At 39.9% G+C, this 18341-nt stretch overlaps 2 protein-coding genes across 2 annotated transcripts; one reads left to right on the top strand and one right to left on the bottom strand.

Moving 5' to 3' along the window:
* Nucleotides 1-126: 126 nt before the first annotated feature.
* On the bottom strand, nucleotides 127-11079 carry LOC135442046 (E3 ubiquitin-protein ligase RNF31-like; the record flags this gene model as incomplete). The annotated part of the gene is made up of 7 exons (XM_064701596.1): nucleotides 10918-11079; nucleotides 10202-10249; nucleotides 9219-9368; nucleotides 5974-6132; nucleotides 2662-2817; nucleotides 415-468; nucleotides 127-178 (listed from the first exon to the last, which is right to left on the bottom strand). Coding segments are annotated over exons 1-7 (781 nt in total), but the record flags the coding sequence as incomplete, so codon positions are not given.
* A 93-nt stretch (nucleotides 11080-11172) lies between these two features.
* LOC135442047 (mitochondrial inner membrane protein OXA1L-like) lies at nucleotides 11173-18004 on the top strand. The gene is made up of 5 exons (XM_064701597.1): nucleotides 11173-11234; nucleotides 11345-11413; nucleotides 13937-14129; nucleotides 16061-16204; nucleotides 17838-18004. Exons 1-5 carry the CDS (start codon nucleotides 11178-11180, stop codon nucleotides 18002-18004), a joined length of 630 nt encoding a protein of 209 aa, XP_064557667.1. The 5' UTR covers nucleotides 11173-11177.
* The last annotated feature ends 337 nt before the right edge of the window (nucleotides 18005-18341 follow it).

The raw sequence follows: 18341 nt of genomic DNA, 5'->3' as shown, positions 1-18341 counted from the left end.
CAGATTTTTCCATTTTTTTCCCAAATTTTCTCAAATTTTTTCCAATTTATTTCCAAATTTTTTCAATTTTTTCCAAATTTTCCCAAATTTTCCCAAATTTTTCCAAATTTTCCGAGCATTCCCTACCGGCCGGGAGGAGCTGGGCGGGCACAGGAACCGCATCCGATACCAGCGACCACTGGGGGAGAAACAAACACCAGTACAAACCAGTATGGACCAGTATGGACCAGTATGGACCAGTATGGACCAGTAAAAGCAGAAAAAACCCCGAAAAAATCCCATTTTTGGCCCATTTTTTGCCCATTTTTTGCCCATTTTTTGCCCATTTTTCCCCATTTTAGAGCCCCAAATCCACTCCCAGTTCATCCCAATCCCAGTACAAACCAGTACAAACCAGTATAAACCAGTACAAACCTCATCGCCTCCCAGTAAGATTTGGGTGAAGAACTGCGGGTTCGGGTGCTGGTTCTGGTGGGGGAGAGCAAAACCAGTATAAACCAGTATAAACCAGTATAACCAGTATAACCCAGTACAAACCAGTATCTCCCAGTACAAACCAGTATAAACCGGTATAAAAATCCCAATTTTCCCCCATTTTTAACCCTTTAATCCCCTCCCAGTTCCCCCAAATCCCCTCCCAGTTTGTCCCAGTGCCCTCCCAGTATAAACCAGTAACCCCTCAACCCCCTCCCAGTATAAACCAGTACAAACCAGTAACCCCAAATCCCCATTTCCCCCATTTTTAACCCTCTCTCTCCCATATTTCCCCCATTTTTAACCCTTTCTTCCCCATTTTTAACCCTTTTTTCCCCATTTTTTCACCGATTTTCACCATTTTTTCCCCATTTTTCCCCTCCCAGTCCCTCCCAGTACAAACCAGTAACCCCCAATCTCAAACCAGTACAAACCAGTAACCCCAAACCCCATTTCCCCCATTTTTAACCCTTTCTGCCCCATATTTTCCCCATTTTTAACCCTTTCTTTGCCATTTTTTCACCCATTTTCGCCATTTTTTCCCAATTTTTTCCCCATTTCCCCCTCCCAGTAACTCCCAGTCCCAAACCAGTATAACCCAGTACAAACCAGTAACCCCAAATCCCCATTTTCCCTATTTTTAACCCTTCCTCCCCCATTCTTTCCCCATTTTTAACCCTTTTTCTGCCATTTTTTCACCATTTTTCACCATTTTTTCCCCATTTTCCCCATTTTTCCCCTCCCAGTATAAACCAGTACAAACCAGTAACCCCAAATCCCATTCCCCCCATTTTTAACCCTTTCTCTCCCATTTTTAACCCTTTTTTCCCCATTTTTAACCCTATTTTCCCCATTTTTTCACCATTTTTCACCATTTTTTCCCCATTTTTTCCCCATTTCCCCCTCCCAGTCCAACCCAGTCCCTCCCAGTAAAAACCAGTACAAACCAGTAACCCCAAACCCCATTTCCCCCATTTTTAACCCTTTCTCCCCCATATTTTCCCCATTTTTAACCCTTTTTTTGCCATTTTTTCACCAATTTTCCCCATTTTTTCCCCATTTTCCCCCTCCCAGTCCCTCCCAGTCCAAACCAGTATAACCCAGTACAAACCAGTAACCCCAAATCCCCATTTCCCCCATTTTTAACCCATTTTTCCCCATTTTCCACCATTTTTCCCCCATTTTTAACCCTATTTTCCCCATTTTTTCACCGATTTTCCCCATTTTTTCACCATTTTTCCCCATTTTTTCCCCATTTTCTCCCCTCCCAGTACAAACCAGTACAAACCAGTAACCCCAGTTCCCATTTCCCCCATTTTTAACCCTTTTTTCCCCATTTTTAACCCTTTCTTTGCCATTTTTTCACCGATTTTCACCATTTTTTCCCCATTTTCCCCTCCCAGTACAAACCAGTAACTCCCAGTCCCTCCCAGTATAAACCAATAACCCCAAACCCCCATTTTCCCCATTTTTACCCCATTTTATCCCATTTTTAACCCTTTCTTTGCCATTTTTTCACCATTTTTCCCCATTTTTTCACCGATTTTCCCCATTTTTTCACCATTTTTCCCCGTTTTTCCCCCATTTTTTCCCTCCCAGTCCCTCCCAGTATAAACCAGTACAAACCAGTAACCCCAAACCCCATTTTCCCCATTTTTAACCCTTTCTTCCCCATTTTTAACCCTTTAAATGCCATTTTTAACCCTATTTTCCCCATTTTTTCACCAATTTTCCCCATTTTTTCACCGTTTTTCCCCGTTTTTTCCCCATTTCCCCCCTCCCAGTACAAACCAGTACAAACCAGTCCCTCCCAGTACAAACCAGTATAAAAAAACCCCAATTTTTCTTGTTTTTCCCCATATTTTCCCCATTTTTAACCCTTTTTTCACCATTTTTCCCAATATTTTCCCCATTTTTTCCCCATTTTTTCCCCATTTCCCCCCTCCCAGTCCCTCCCAGTACAAACCAGTACAAACCAGTAACCCCAAACCCCATTTTCCCCCATTTTTAACCCTTTCTCCCCCATATTTTTCCCCATTTTTCCCCATATTTTCCCCATTTTTCCCCCATATTTCCCCCATTTTTTGCCCTATTTTCCTCATTTTTTCACCGATTTTCCCCATTTTTTCACCGTTTTTCCCCGTTTTTTCCCCATTTCCCCCCCTCCCAGTCCAAACCAGTCCAAACCAGTAAGAGCAGGTCCAGCTCCGCCCTCAGCACCAGCACATCGGCAATGACGGCGGCCACGCGTTGGGGGCGGGGCCCGTGGGGGGGCGGGGGGAAGCTCAGCCCCTCCCCCGACTCCTCCGTGTAACCCAGGAGCTTCAGCACATCCCGGCCACCCTGGGGAAAAATGGACTGGGTTATACTGGTTTGTACTGGGAGGGGACTGGGAGGGGGAAAATGGGGAAAAAATGGGGAAAATCGGTGAAAAAATGGCGAAAATAGGGTTAAAAATGAGGGAGATATGGGGGGAAATGGGGGTTTGGGGTTACTGGTTTGTACTGGTTTGTACTGGGAGGGAACTGGGAGTTACTGGTTTGTACTGGGAGGGAGAAATGGGGGAAAATAGGGCAAAAAATGGTGAAAAAATGGTGAAAATAGGGTTAAAAATGAGGGAGATATGGGGGGAAATGGGGATTTGGGGTTACTGGTTTGTACTGGTTTATACTGGGAGGGAACTGGGGGATACTGGTTTGTACTGGGAGGGACTGGGAGGGGAAAATGGGGAAAAAATGGGGAAAATCGGTGAAAAAATGGCAAAGAAAGGGTTAAAAATGGGGAAAATATGGGGGAGAAAGGGTTAAAAATGGGGGAAATGGGGATTTGGGGTTACTGGTTTGTACTGGTTTATACTGGTTTGGGACTGGGGGTTACTGGTTTATACTGGGAGGGCACTGGGGGTCACTGGGGTGAAATTTGGGGGGTTTTGAGGAGATTTAAAGGGTTAAAAATGGGAGGAAAATGAAAAAAATGGGGGGAAATGGAGATTTGGGGTTACTGGTTTGTACTGGTTTGTACTGGTCTATACTGGGAGGGGGTTGAGAGATTACTGGTTTGTACTGGTTTGTACTGGGAGGGACTGGGAAGAGGAAATATGAGGAAAAACGGTGAAAAAAGGGTTAAAAATGGGTGAAATATGGGGAAAAAGGGGATTTGGGGTTTGTACTGGTTTGTACTGGGAGGGAATGGGAGATGAGAAGTGGGCGTGGCTTGGAGAAAGTGGGTGGGGCTTGGATGGTGTGGGCGGGGCTTATAGGGAGTGGGCGTGGCTCTAATAGGAGTGGGTGTGGCTTAGAGGAAGTAGGTGTGGCTTAGGGGATTGGGTGGGGCTTAGAGTGGGTGTGGCTTAGACACAGTGGGTGGGGCTTGGATGGTGTGGGCGGGGCTTATAGGGAGTGGGTGTGGCTCTAATAGGAGTGGGTGTGGCTTAGAGAAGTGGGTGTGGCTTAGGGGATTGGGTGGGGTCAGAGTGAGTGGGTGTGGCTTAGAATGGGTGTGGCTTAGACACAGTGGGTGGGGCTTGGATGGTGTGGATGGGGCTTACAGGAAGTGGGCGTGGCTCTAATAGGAGTGGGTGTGGCTTAGAGGAAGTGGGTGTGGCTTAGGGGATTGGGTGGGGTCAGAGTGAGTGGGCGTGGCTTAGACACAGTAGGCAGTGCTTTAAAGGGAGTGGGCGTGGCTTAGAGGCAGTGGGCGTGGCTTAAAGTGGGTGGGTGGGGATTTAAAGGGAAATTCCGATGTTTTGGGGAAAAAATTCCAATTTTGAACGAAAAAATTCATATTTTTGGCCAAAAAAAAAGCGAATTTTGAGCGGATTTTTTTGGGGAAAAAAGGGAAATTTTTGGGATGTCTAACATGAAATAAAATTTCCGATTTTTGGCCAAAAAATAGCAAATTTTGAACGAATTTTTTGAAGAAAAAATGCATTTTCTTGGGATGTTTAACGTGAAATATAAATCTGATTTTTAGGGAAAAAAATTCCGATTTTTAGGGAAAAAAATTCAGATTTTGACCAAAAAAATTCCGATTTTTGGCCAAAAAAAAGCGAATTTTGAGCGGATTTTTGGGGAAAAAAAGGATTTTCTTGGGATGTCTAACATGAAAAAAAATCTGATTTTTAGGAAAAAAAAATTCCAATTTTTCGGGAAAAAAAATCCGATTTTTAGGGAAAAAAATTCCGACTTTGACCGAAAAAATTCATATTTTTGGCCAAAAAAAAGCGAATTTTGAGCGGATTTTTTTGGGGAAAAAAGGGAAATTTTTGGGATTAAAAAATCTGATTTTTAGGGAAAAAAATTCCGATTTTTAAGGAAAAAAAATTCCGATTTTGACCGAAAAAATTCATATTTTTGGCCAAAAAAAAGCGAATTTTGAGCGGATTTTTTTGGGGAAAAAGGGAAATTTTTGGGATGTTTAACACAAAAAAAAATCCGATTCTTAGGGAAAAAAAATCTGATTTTTAGGGAAAAAAATTCCAATTTTTGGCCAAAAAAAAGCAAATTTTGAGCAGATTTTTTTGGGAGAAAAAGGGAATTTTTTGGGATGTTTAACATGAAAAAAATTTCTGATTTTTTTGGGAAATAATTCCGATTTTTAGGGAAAAAATTCCGATTTTTAGAGAAAAAAAATTCCGATTTTGACCAAAAAAATTCCGATTTTTGGCCAAAAAAAAGCGAATTTTGAGCGGATTTTTTGGGGAAAAAAGGAATTTTTTTAGAATGTTTAGCATTAAAAGAAAATTCCGATTTTTAGGGAAAAAATTCAGGTTTTGACCAAAAAAATTTCCGATTTTTGGCCAAAAAAAAGCGAATTTTGAGGGGATCTTTTGGGGAAAAAAAAAGAGAATTTTTTGGGATTCCCAATGAATTTTTGAGATGTTTAATGTGAAGAAAAAATTCCGATTTTAAGGGAAAAAAATTCCAATTTTTGGCCAAAAAAAAGCGAATTTTGAGCGGATTTTTTTGGGGAAAAAGGGAATTTTTTGGGATGTTTAACATGAAAAAAATTTCTGATTTTTAGGGAAAAAAATTCCGATTTTTAGGGAAAAAATTCCGATTTTTAGGGGAAAAAAATTCCGATTTTTACGGGAAAAAATTCCGATTTTTGGCCAAAAAAAAGCGAATTTTGAGGGGATTTTTTTGGGGAAAAAAGGGATTCTTTAAGATGCTTAACATGAAAAAAAATTCCGATTTTTAGGGAAAAAATTCCAATTTTTTTGGGAAAAAAATCCGATTTTTAGGAAAAAAAAATCCGATTTTGACCGAAAAAATTCATATTTTTGGCCAAAAAAAAAGCGAATTTTGAGGGGATTTTTTTGGGGAAAAAAGGGAAATTTTTGGAATGTCTAACATGAAAAAAATTTCCGATTTTTAGGGAAAAAAAATTCAAATTTTGACCGAAAAAATTCCGATTTTTGGCCAAAAAAAAGCGAATTTTGAGGGGATTTTTTTGGGGAAAAAAGGGAATTTTTTGGGAATTTTCCTTGGGAATGCTGACCTGGATGGCTCCCACGGTGGATTTGAAGACGGGGTTGCCAAACCTGACCCCCCTCCAGTGCCGGGGGGGGCGGGGGCTGAGCAGGTTCCGGCCGTATTTTTCCAGAATGTTCAGCGCCGTCCGCAGCGGCTCCAGCCCGTGGGGGAGACCTGAAGGGTTCTGGGGGGAAAAAAGGGAATTTTGGGGAAAAAATTGGGTTAAAAATATCAGCAAAAATCAGCAAAATGTGACAGGAAATTGGCTGGAAAATTACAAAATTTCAGCCCAAAAAATCGCCAAAATTCACAGAAAAATCCTAAATATTTAAGCCCAAAAATGGCCAAAATTCACCCAAAAATCTTAAATATTTCAGCCCAAATATCACCAAAATTCACCAAAAAATCCCAAATATTTCACCCCAAAAATCCCCCCAAAAACCCCAAAATTCTACCCAAAATCCCAAAAATTTCACCCCAAAAATCCCAAATATTTCACCCCAAAAATCGCCAAAATTCACCCAAAAATCCCAAAAATTTCACCCCAAAAATCCCCAAAAATCCCCAAAATGTGCCCCAAAATTCAACAAAAATCCCTCAAATTCACAAAAAAATATCAAATATTTCACCCAAAAATCGCCAAAATTCACCCAAAAATCCCCAAAATTCACCCCAAAATCCCAAAAATTTCACCCCAAAAATCCCAAAAATTTCACCCAAAAAATCCCCAAAATTCTCCCAAAAAAATCCCTTAGAAAATCTCAAAAAAAAACCTAAAAATCACCAAAAAATACCGAAAAGTCCCATTAAAAATCACCCCAAAATCCCAAAAAATCACCAAAGCCCCCTCAAAAGATCCCATTAAAAATCCCAAAAAACCCTAATAAAAATCCCCCAAAAAATCTCAAAAATACCTCATAAAAATCCCCAAAAAATCCCCAAAAATCCCATTAAAATCCCCAAATAAATGAGATTTTCCTCACCCACTCCAGGTTGTCCCTGAGGATTTGTTTGCCCAGAGCACCCCAAAAACTCCCTCTCAAAAATTCCATTAAAAATCCTCAAAAAATCTCATCAAAATCCCCCAAAATTCCCACAAAAACCCAGAAAAATTCCCCCAAAAAATCAACAACAAATACCAAAAAATTCCCCAAAAAATCCCCCAAAAATCCCTAAAAAATCCCCAAAGCCCCCTCAAAAAATCCCATTAAAATCCCCCAAAATTCCCATAAAAATCCTTAAAAAACCTCATAAAATCAACAAAAAATACCAAAAAATTCCCCAAAAAATCACCCAAAAATTCCCAAAAAATCACCAAAAAATCCCTAAAAATCCCCAAAGCCCCCTCAAAAAATCCCATTAAAAATACCCAAAAAATCCCAAAAAACCCCCCAAAAAATCCCATAAAAATTCCCACAAAACCCCATTAAAATCCCAAAAAAACCCCATAAATCAACAAAAAATACCAAAAAATCCCCCAAGAAATACCAAAAAAATCCCCAAAAAATCCCTAAAAATCCCCAAAGCCCCCACAAAAAATCCCATTAAAAATCCCCAAAAAATCTCAAAAATACCTCATAAAAATCCCAAAAAAATCCAAAAAAATCCAAAAAAAAATCCAAAAAAATCCCATTAAAAACCCCCAAAAATTCCCATAAAAATCCTAAAAATACCTCATAAAAATCCCAAAAAAGTCCCATTAAAAACCCCCAAAAATTCCCATAAAAATCCTAAAAAAAATCCTCATAAAAATCCCCAAAAAAATCCCAGAAAACCTCATAAAATCAACAAAAAATCTCCCAAAAGTTCCCCAAAAAATCACCAAAAAATCCCTAAAAATCCCCAAAGCCCCCTCAAAAAATCCCATTAAAAATCCCCAAAAAAATCTCAAAAATACCTCATAAAAATCCCAAAAAAATCCCATAAAAATTCCCCAAAAATTCCCATAAAAATCCTAAAAATACCTCATAAAAATCCCAAAAAAATCCCCAAAAATCCCAATAAAAGCTCCCAAAAATTCCCATAAAAATCCTAAAAATACCTCATAAAAATCCCCATAAAATCCCCCAAAATTCCCATAAAAATCCTAAAAATACCTCATAAAAATCCTGAAAATACCTCATAAAAATCCCCAAAAAATCCCCAAAAATCCCAATAAAAGCTCCCAAAAATTCCCATAAAAATCCTAAAAATACCTCATAAAAATCCCCAAAAAATCCCATAAAAACCTCGTAAAATCAACGAAAAATACCAAAAAATTTCCCAAAAAATCACCCAAAAATTCCCCAAAAAATCGCCAAAAAATTCCTAAAAATCCCCAAAAAATCTCAAAAATACCTCATAAAAATCCAAAAAAATCCAAAAAAAATTCCATAAAAATTCCCCAAAAATTCCCATAAAAATCCTAAAAATACCTCATAAAAATCCCAAAAATACCTCATAAAAATCAAAAAAAAATCCAAAAAAATCCCATAAAAATTCCCCAAAAATCCTATTAAAATCCTAAAAATACCTCATAAAAATCCCAAAAAAATCCCCAAAAATTCCCATAAAAATCCTAAAAATACCTCATAAAAATCTCCAAAAAATCCCAGAAAAACCTCATAAAATCAACAAAAAATACCAAAAAATTCCCCAAAAAAATCACCCAAAAATTCCCCAAAAAATCACCAAAAAATCTCAAAAATACCTCATAAAAATCCCATAAAAAATCCCCAAAATCCCATTAAAAATTCCCCAAAAATTCCCATAAAAATCCTAAAAAAACCTCATAAAAATCTCCAAAAAATCCCACAAAAACCTCATAAAATCAACAAAAAATACCAAAAAATTCCCAAAAAAATCCCCCAAAAATTCCTAAAAAATCACCAAAAAATACCAAAAAATTCCCCAAAAAATCACCCAAAAATTCCCCAAAAAAATCACCAAAAAATCTCAAAAATACCTCATAAAAATCCAAAAAAATCCCAAAAAAAACCCCAATAAAATTCCCCAAAAATCCCAATAAAAATCCCAAAAAAACCCCATAAAAATCCCAAAAAAATCCCATAAAAATCCCAATAAAATCCCCAAAAATCCCAATAAAAATCCCCCAAAAATTCCCGTAGAAATCCTAAAAATACCTCATAAAAATCCCCAAAAAATCCCCAAAAAATTCCCATAAAAATCCCAAAAAAACCCCATAAAAATTCCCATAAAAATCCTAAAAATACCTCATAAAAATCCCCAAAAATCCCATTAAAATTCCCAAATCAATGAGATTTTCCTCACCCACTCCAGGTTGTCGCTGAGGATCCGTTTCCCCTGCACGAGTTTCAGTTTCTCCGTCGGGAGCAGCGGCAGCCGCAGCACCGGGCCCAGCTCGGGGGGCTCGGCCTCGGCCGGGCAGCGCAGCAGCGCCTCCTCCAGGGCGGCCCGCAGCTCCCGAGGCGAAAATCGGGGAAAAAATGGCAATTTTGGAGAAATTTGTGGAAAAAAATCTGAAATTTCGGGGTTTTTTGGGGTTTTTTTAAGGGGTTTTTGAGGGGGGGGCGGGGGTTGGGGAGCTCGGCCTCAGCCGGGCACGGCCCCCTCCAGGGCAGCCTGCAAATCATGAGGGGAAAATTCGGGAAAAATGGGAATTTTTGGGGAAATTTATGGAATTTTGGGGAAAAAATTGGAAAACTGAGGGTTTTATGGGAAAAAACCCGGAAATTTTGGGGTTTTTTAAAGAGGTTTTTGGGAGAGGTTTGGCGGGCTCGGCCTCAGCCGGGAACCGCCCCCTCCAGGGCAGCCGGCAAATCATGAGGGGAAAATTCGGCAAAAATGGGAATTTTTGGGGAAATTTATGGAATTTGGGGGAGATTCGGGAATATTGTGGGGGAAAAATGGGAATTTTGGGGGTTTTGGGGTTTTTTAAGGGGTTTTGGGGGTTCAGTCTCAGCCAGGCAGCACAGCAGAGGCTGCTGCAGAGCGGCCCCACAGTTCCTGAGGGGAAAAATCAGAATTTTTAGGGAAAAAAAAGGAATTTTGGGGAAACTTGGGGGTTTTGGGGGAAAATTCAGGAATTTTTGGGAGTTGGGAAAAAAATCCGGGGGTTTTGGGTGGAATTTATGGGAATTTGGGGGGGTTTGGGGGATTTTTGGGGGATCTAAGAGAGAAATTTGGGGGATTTGTGTTAATTTAGGACAAATTTGGGAGATTTATATTTGGGGGAATTTGGGGGGATTTTTTGGGAGGATTTAGGGAGATTTGGGGGTTTGAGGGGGGCTCACCTGGAGAGACCCCAAATCTGGGGGATCTTTGGGAAGGTCTGGCATCACCTGGGGGGGAGAAAGAGAAAATTTGGGGAGATTTTCAGGAATTTTGGGGCTTCTGAGAGTATTTTAAGGGGATTTGAGCTAAATTTAGGGAAATTCAGGGTTATTTTGGGATTTCTTTGGCTTCTTTGAAGGCTCAAATTTGGACAGTTTGGATCACCTAAAAAGCCCCAAATTTTAGGGATTTTCGGTGTTTTTGGGGTTTTTTTTGGACACCCAATTTTGGGGATGTTTCGCGGTCTGGGGCTTTTTAATGTCCCAAAAATTTGGGAGAATTTTGGGGGTCTTAAAACCTCCCTAGCCCCTCCAAATTTCGGTTTAGTTTAGAGCCCCTTAACCCACAAATTTGGGAGGATTTTGGAGGATTTTTGGGACCTTTTCAAACCCAATTCGGAGAGACTAAAATGTGAAATTAGGCCCCAATTTCGGAGGAATTCTGGGGGGTGGTCTCTTGATGAGTTTAAGATGTGGCGCCCCTTAACCCCCCCAAAGTTTGGGAATTTTTAAGGGTAGTTTTGAGGGTTTTTTGGGGCATTTTCGACCTCCCAATTTTGAGGCGGGGTCTGTTACCTCAGGGAGCGGCGGCGGATCCAAAATGGCGGCGCGTCCTGAGGGGGAAAATGGGCGTGGTTTCCCTTTCTGTGACGTCACTCCATCACTTTTGCCCTTACTTGAAATGGCGCTAGGCGCTCGTCATCTTGGTAGTGCGCATGCGCTAGAGCAATAGCGCTTCTATTGGCGGATTTATTCCCGCATCCTCCTTTCGGCCACGCCTCACTGAGGGCTGCCCTTAAACAAAATGGCGCTTCATTTCTTTTATCATTAATACGCATGCGCAGAACTCAGATGACCAATCAGCAGCCTCGGTTTTGGCGGGCACTCCCCCTCAGCGCTTAAGCCCCGCCCTTCTTCCTGCTCCCCTCAGGCCGCCATGATGGCGGCGGCGACCCCGCGGCTGCGGCCGCTGCTGCGCGCCCTGAGGGCTCAGGTGAACCAAAAATTAATTTTTATTTTTTTTCCCTTTTTTCTAGTGGAGGCTTTGTCGTTAAAGTGAAGATTTTGACGTTATAAATGCACAAAAATTGTTATTTCCTGCAGAGATTTCGGGGTCCCGTGTGGTGCTGCGGAGCCCCGGCCGTGAGGGGGGTGGCGAGCGACGCAGGGCAGGTGAGGCGGGAAAATTTGGGGGGAATTTAAGAAAAATTTGCGTTTTTTTGGGGAAAATTTTGGATTTTTGGGGGAAATTTAAGGGAAATCTGGGAGTAATGAGGGAAATTTGGGGATTTTGAGGGGGAATAGGAGAGAAATTTGAGGGAAGTTTGAGAAATTTTGGGTTTTTGGGGGAAATTTGAGGGAAATTCTGGGGGGAATATGAGGGAAATTTGGGATTTTTGGGGAAAATTTGAGATTAATTTGTAAAATATGAGGGAAATTTGGGGATTTTGAGGGAAATTTTGGGTTTTTGGGGAAAATCTGAGGGAAATTTGAAGGTTTTGAAGAATATTTGGGGATTTTGAGGGATTTGTGAGAGAAATTTTGGGGTTTTGGAGGAAATTTGAGGGAAATTTTGAGGGAAATTTGGGATTTTTGGGGAAATTTGGGGAAAATTTGAGATAAATTTGTAGAATTTGGGGGAAATTTGAGGATTTTGAGGGAAATTTTGGGTGGAAATTTGGGTCTGGGGTTGAATTTTGAGGTTGATTTTGGGAGCCAGGTTCAATCTGTGCTCAAATTTTGCTTTTTTTGGGTCCAATTTGAGGGGATTTGGGGTCAATTTTTTGGGTTTTTCTTTAAATTTTGGTTCAAATTTTTGGGGGTTTTTGGTCAAAATTTTGGGTCAAACTTTTTGGGGTTTTGGGTCAAATTTTGGGGGGTTTTTGGTCCAAATTTGGTGATTTCGGGTCAAATTGTTTTGGTTTTTCTTCAAATTTTGGGGTTTGGTTCAAAATTTTGGGGTTTTTTTGGTCAAAATTTTGGGATTTTTGGTCAAGTTTTTGGGGTTTGGTTCAAATTTTTGGGGTTTTTTTGATCAAAATTTCGGGATTTTAGGTCCAATTTTTGGGGTTTTTTTTGGTCAAAATTTTGGGTTTTGCTTCAAATTTTTGGGATTATTTGGTCCAAATTTGGTGATTTTGGGTCAATTTTTTGGTTTTTCTTCAAATTTTGGGTTTTGGTTCAAAATTTTGGGTTTTTTTAGTCAAAATTTTGGGATTTTGGGTCCAATTTTGGGGGTTTTGATCCTAATTGGTGATTTTGGGTCAATTTTTTTGGGTTTTTGGTCAAAATTTTGGGATTTTGGTTCAAGTTTTGATTTTTTTGGTCAAAATTTTTGGGTTTTGGTTTAAAATTTTGGGGTCTTTTAGTCAAAATTTTGGGTCAAACTTTTTGTGGTTTTGGTTCAAATTTTTGGGTGATTTTGGGTCAAATTTTTGGGATTTTTTCTTCAAATTTTGGGGTTTTTAATCAAAATTTTGGATTTTTGGTTGAAATTTTTGGGTTTTTTTTTTGGTCAGGATTTTGGGTCAAAATTTTGGGTTTTGGTTCAAATTTTTAAGTTTTTTTTGGTCCAAATTTGGTGATTTTGGGTCAAATTTTTGAAGTTTTTTGGTCCGGATTTTGGGTCAAACTTTTTTTGGGTTTAGCATCAAATTTTGGGTCAAATTTTGGGAGTTTGGAGATTTTAGGATCAAATTTTAATAATTTTAGGTGAAATATTGGAAAGTTCGGTGAATTTTGGGGTGACATTTTAGGATCAAATTTTTTTAATTTTAGGTGAAATATTGGGAATTTTGGGGAGAGATTTTAAGGTCAAATTTTAATAATTTTTGGTGAATTTTGGGGTGAAATTTTAGGATCAAATTTTAATAATTTTGGTGAATTTTGGGGTGAGATTTTAGGGTCAAATTTTAATAATTTTAGGTGAAATTTTGGGAATTTTGGGGTGAGATTTTAGGGTCAAATTTCAATTATTTTTGGTGAAATATTTGGAATTTTGGTGAATTTTGGGGTGAGATTTTAGGGTCAAATTTTAATAATTTTGGGTGAATTTTGGGGTGAGATTTTAGGATCAAATTTTAATAATTTTGGGTGAATTTTAGGGTCAAATTTTAACAATTTTAGGTGAAATTTTGGTGAATTTTGGGGTGAGATTTTAGGGTGAAATTTAATAAATTTTTGTGAATTTTGGGGTGAGATTTTAGGGTCAAATTTTAATAATTTTAGGTGAAATTTTGGTGAATTTTGGGGTGAGATTTTAGGGTCACATTTTAATAATTTTTGGTGAATTTTAGGGTGAAATTTTAGGGTCAAAATTTAAAATTTTTGGTGAATTTTGGGGTGAGATTTTCGGGTCACATTTTAATAATTTTTGGTGAATTTTGGGGTGAGATTTTGGGGTCAAATTTTGATAATTTTGGGTGAATTTTAGGGTCAAATTTTAACAATTTTAGGTGAAATTTTGGTGAATTTTAGGGTGAGATTTTGGGGTCAAAATTTAAAATTTTTGGTGAATTTTGGGGTGAGATTTTAGGGTCACATTTTAATAATTTTTGGTGAATTTTGGGGTGAAATTTTAGGATCAAATTTTAATAATTTTAGGTGAAATATTGGAAATTTTGGTGAATTTTGGGCTGAAATTTTGCATTTTTTTTTGTCCAAATTTTAAATTTATTTTTTCCTTTTTTTTCCCAGCCTCCTCCCCCGCCCTCCCCACCCCCAGAAATTCCTGAAATTCCCGAAATTTTGGGGAATTCTGTGAATTTGGGGGAGCCCCGGTTGGAGGAGCTGGGCCTGGGCGGCTCCACCCCTGTGGGAATGATCCAGAACCTTCTGGAATTTCTGCACCTGGACCTGGGGCTGCCCTGGTGGGGAGCCATCGCTGCAGGTGAGGGGAACGGGGGAAAATTGGGGAAAAATTGGGAATTTTGGGGAAAAAAAAAGGGATTTTTTGGGGGAAAAATTGGGATTTTTGGGGAAAAAAATTGGGATTTTTAGGGGAAAAAATTGGGATTTTTGGGGAAAAAATTGGGATTTTTGGGGAAAAAAATTGGGGATTTTTTGGGAAAAAAATTGGGAATTTTGGGGAAAAAAATTGGGATTTTTGGGGGAAAATTTGGGGAAAAAATTGGGGTTTTTGGGAAAAAAAATTGGGAATTTTTGGGGAAAAAAATGGGAATTTTTGGGGAAAATTTGGGGAAAAAATTGGGATTTTGGGGGGAAATTTGGGGGAAAAATTGGGAATTTTGGGGGAAAATTTGGGGAAAAAAATTGGGATTTTTAAGGGAAAATTTGGGGGAAAAATTGGGGTTTTTGGGGAAAAAATGGGGTTTTTTGGGGAAAATTTGGGGAAAAATTGGGATTTTTTGGGGGGAAAATTGGGGATTTTGGGGGAAAAAATGGGAATTTTGGGGGAAAATTTGGGGAAAAAATTGGGATTTTTGGGGAAAAAATTTGGGGAAAAAATGGGAATTTTAGGGAAAAAATAGGGAATTTTTGGGGAAAATTTGGGGAAAAAATTGGGATTTTTGGGGGAAAATTTGGGGAAAAAATTGGGATTTTTGGGGAAAAATTTGGGATTTTTGGGGAAAATTTGGGGAAAAAATTGGGATTTTTGGGAGAAAATTTGGGGAAAGAATTGGGATTTTTGGGGGAAAATTTGGGAAAAAAATTGGGGTATTTGGGGAAAAAAATAGGGAATTTTGGGGGAAAATTTGGGGAAAAAATTGGGATTTTTGGGGGGAAAATTTGGGGGTTTTGGGGATAAATATTGGGATTTTTGGAAAAAAATTGGGATTTTTGAAGGGGAAAATTGGGACGTTTTGGGTTGGGTTTTGGGTCAAATTTTGGTGGTTTTGGGGTCCAATTTTGGTGGTTTTTGGGTCAATTTTTGGTGGGTTTTGGGGTCAAATTTCGGTGTTTTTTGGGGTCAAATTTCGGTGTTTTTTAGGTTAAATTTAGGTGGTTTTTGGGTCAATTTTTGGCAGGGTTTGGGTCAAATTTTGGTGCTTTTTGGGGTTAATTTTTGGTGGGTTTGGGGTCAAATTTTGTTGGGTTTGGGGTCAAGTTTTGGGTCAAATTTTGGTGCTTTATTGGGTTAATTTTTGGTGGGTTTTGGGGTCAAATTTTGGTGTTTTATGGGTCAAATTTTGGTGCTTTTGGGTCAAATTTTGCTGGGTTTTGCGGTCAATTTTTGGGATTTTTGGATTAAATTTTGGTGGGGTCTGGGGTCAAATTTTGGTGTTTTCTGCGTCAAGTTTTGGTCTGTTTTGGGTCAAATTTTGCTGATTTTTGGGTCAATTTTTGGTGGTTTTGGGTCAAATTTTGGTGGTTTTTGGGGTCGAATTTTGGTGGTTTTTGGGGTCGAATTTTGGTGGTTTTGGCTCCAATTTTAGTCTGTTCTGGCTCGAATTTTGTTGGTTTTTGGGTCAATTTTTGGTGTTTTTTGGGGTCCAATTTTGGTGTTTTTTGGGTCAAATTTTGGTGGGTTTTGGGTCAATTTCTGGTGGGTTTTGGGGTCAAATTTGGTATTTTTTTGCATCAAATTTCGGTACTTTTTGGGTCAAACTTTGGTGGGTTTTGCGGTCAATTTTTGGTGTTTTTTCGGTCAATTTTTGGTGTTTTTTGGGTCAACTTCTGGTGGATTTTGGGGTCAGGTTTTGGGGTCAAATTTAGACATTTTGGGGTCAAATTTTCGCAATTTTGCTCAACTTTTTACATTTTTCTGTCTGTTTTTTTGGCTTTTGCTCAAACTCCACATATATCAAACCCATTAAAAATTAAAATTGACCAAATTTTTTATTTTTTCTCCGTTTTCAGGCACGGTGGGGGCGCGGGTGCTGCTGCTGCCGCTGGTGCTGCGGGGGCAGCGCGAGGCCGCCCGGCTGGGCCGGCACCTGCCCCAGCTCCAGCGCCTCTCCCAGCGCGTGGCCGACGCCAAGCGGGGCACGGATCCCAACCAGGGTGGGCGGGGCCGAGAGCCGGGGGGCGGGGCCTGGAATCCGGGGGAAAAAGCGGCGAAATTTGGGGGAAAAACGGTGAAAAAATGGGGTAGAAATGACCAAAAATGGGGTTAAAATGCGCAAATGTTGGGCTGAAGGGGCGTGGCCTAAGGGTTGTGGGCGTGGTTTCCACACCTATGGAGTGGAAGGTGAAATTTGGGTGAAAAAAGGTGAAAAAATGGGGTTAAAATGGGGCTAAAATGCACAAAAATTGGGTTGAAGGGGCGTGGCTTAAGGGTTGTGGGTGTGGCTTATAGGTTTGTGGGCGTGGCCTTAAAACAGAATAGCAGGTGAAATTTGGGTGAAAAAAAGGCGAAAAAATGGGGTTAAAATGACAAAAAATGGAGTTAAAAGGGATGAAAATTGAACTTAGGGGGCGTGGCTTAATGGGAGGGGGCGTGGCCTCAATATTTGGGAGGTAGGAGATGAAATTTAGGTGGAAAAGGGTGAAAAAATGGGCTTAAAATGACAAAAAATGGGGTTAAAATGCACAAAAATTGGGTTAAAGGGGCGTGGCTTAAGGGTTATGGGCGTGGCTTAAGGGTTGTGGGCGTGGCCTCAACATTTGGGAGGTGGGAGGTGAAATTTGGGTGAAAAAAGGCGAAAAAATGGGGTTAAAATGAGAAAAAATGGGGCTAAAATGCATCAAAATTGAATTTAAGGGGCGTGGCTTAAGGGTTGTGGGTGTGGCCTAAGGGTTGGGGGTGTGTTTAAGGATTGTGGGCGTGGCTTCCAAGCCTATGGAGTGAAAAGTGGAATTTGGGTAAAAAAGGAGAAAAAACGGGGTTAAAATGACTAAAAATATGGGTTAAAGGGGCGTGGCTTAAGGGTTGTGGGCGTGGCTTAAGGACTGTGGGCGTGGCCTCAAAATGTAGGGGTTGGGAGGTGAAATTTGAGTGAAAAAAGGTGAAAAAATGGGATAAAAATGCCCATAAATGGAAATGAATGGGCGTGGCTTAAGGGTGGTGGGCGTGGCTTAAGGCATGTAGGCGTGGTTTGCAGATTTGTGGGTGTGGCTTATTGACTTAAGGGCGTGGCCTCAATATTTGGGGTATGGGCGGAAGCCTGATTTAAATAAGACAAAGTGGGTGTGGCTTAAAAGTCATGTTGTACCATATATGGGCATTAAGCGGGCGGGGCTTACCCTTAATGTATTTTTATTGTATTTTAATTCTTGTTACTTTATAAATTTTGTGCATTTTTTCCCTCAAATTTTTGGGGCGTGGCTTGTGTGGGGTGGGCGTGGCCTCACTTAGAGTGGGCGTGGCTTAAATTCAGCAATGCTAAAGGGGAAATTAGCTTAAATGGGCATTTCCTTATATGGGCATTAGTTCATTTTAAGGGTAGACCGCCCAAATTTGGTCAAAAAGGGGCGTGGCCTCACTTGGCTTATTTTGTCTTTGTCCGATTCTTTATATGGACATCAAGTGGGCGTGGCTTGATCTTAAAGGGGCCGCACACTGTTTTAATTTATGTTAATTTTTTACAGTTTTTTGCTGTTTTTCTTGGATTTTGTGGGCGTGGCTTGTCCGCGGTGGGCGTGGCCTGCTGACCACGCCCTCCCGGCCTGACCACGCCCCTTTTTAACCCCTCAGTGGCCGTGGCTTACTCGGAGCTGGTGTCGTACCAGCGACGTCACAACGTGAACCCGCTGCGGGGCTTCCTGGTGCCGCTCGTGCAGGTTTGGAGAGCCCAAAAAATCCCAAAAAATTCCCAAAAAAATCTCAAAATCTGCCCCAAAAATTCCCAAAAAATTTCCTAAAAAAATTCCAAAATCAGCCCCAAAAAATTCCAAAATCTGCCCCAAAAATTCCCCAAAATCTGCCCCAAAAATTCCCCAAAAAATCCCAAAATCTGCCCCAAAAATTCCCAAAATCTGCCCCAAAAAAATCTCAAAATCTACCCTGAAAAATTCTCAAAAAAAATCCCCAAAAAATCCCAAAACCTGCCCCAAAAAATTCCCCAAAAAAATCCCCAAATCAGCCCCAATAAATCCCAGAAAATTCCTTGAAAAATCCAAAAACCAGCCCCAAAAAATTCTAAAATCAACTCCAAAAATATCCCAAAATCTGCCCCAAAAATTCCAAAATCAGCACAAA

The sequence above is a fragment of the Zonotrichia leucophrys genome, unplaced genomic scaffold (genome assembly GCF_028769735.1).
Source record: "Zonotrichia leucophrys gambelii isolate GWCS_2022_RI unplaced genomic scaffold, RI_Zleu_2.0 Scaffold_911_19544, whole genome shotgun sequence".
In the NCBI taxonomy this organism is placed as follows: Eukaryota; Metazoa; Chordata; class Aves; order Passeriformes; family Passerellidae; genus Zonotrichia; species Zonotrichia leucophrys.
This window is presented reverse-complemented; position numbering and strand designations above follow the sequence as displayed.

Bases quoted from the DNA above. Each gene is read 5' to 3' on its own strand.
- LOC135442047 (XM_064701597.1), top strand. From the start codon at position 11,178: ATGATGGCGGCGGCGACCCCGCGGCTGCGGCCGCTGCTGCGCGCCCTG. The intron at 11,235-11,344 runs GTGAACCAAAAA...TATTTCCTGCAG, and splicing joins TGCGCGCCCTGAGGGCTCAG to AGATTTCGGGGTCCCGTGTG. The intron at 11,414-13,936 runs GTGAGGCGGGAA...TTTTTTTCCCAG, and splicing joins TGGCGAGCGACGCAGGGCAG to CCTCCTCCCCCGCCCTCCCC.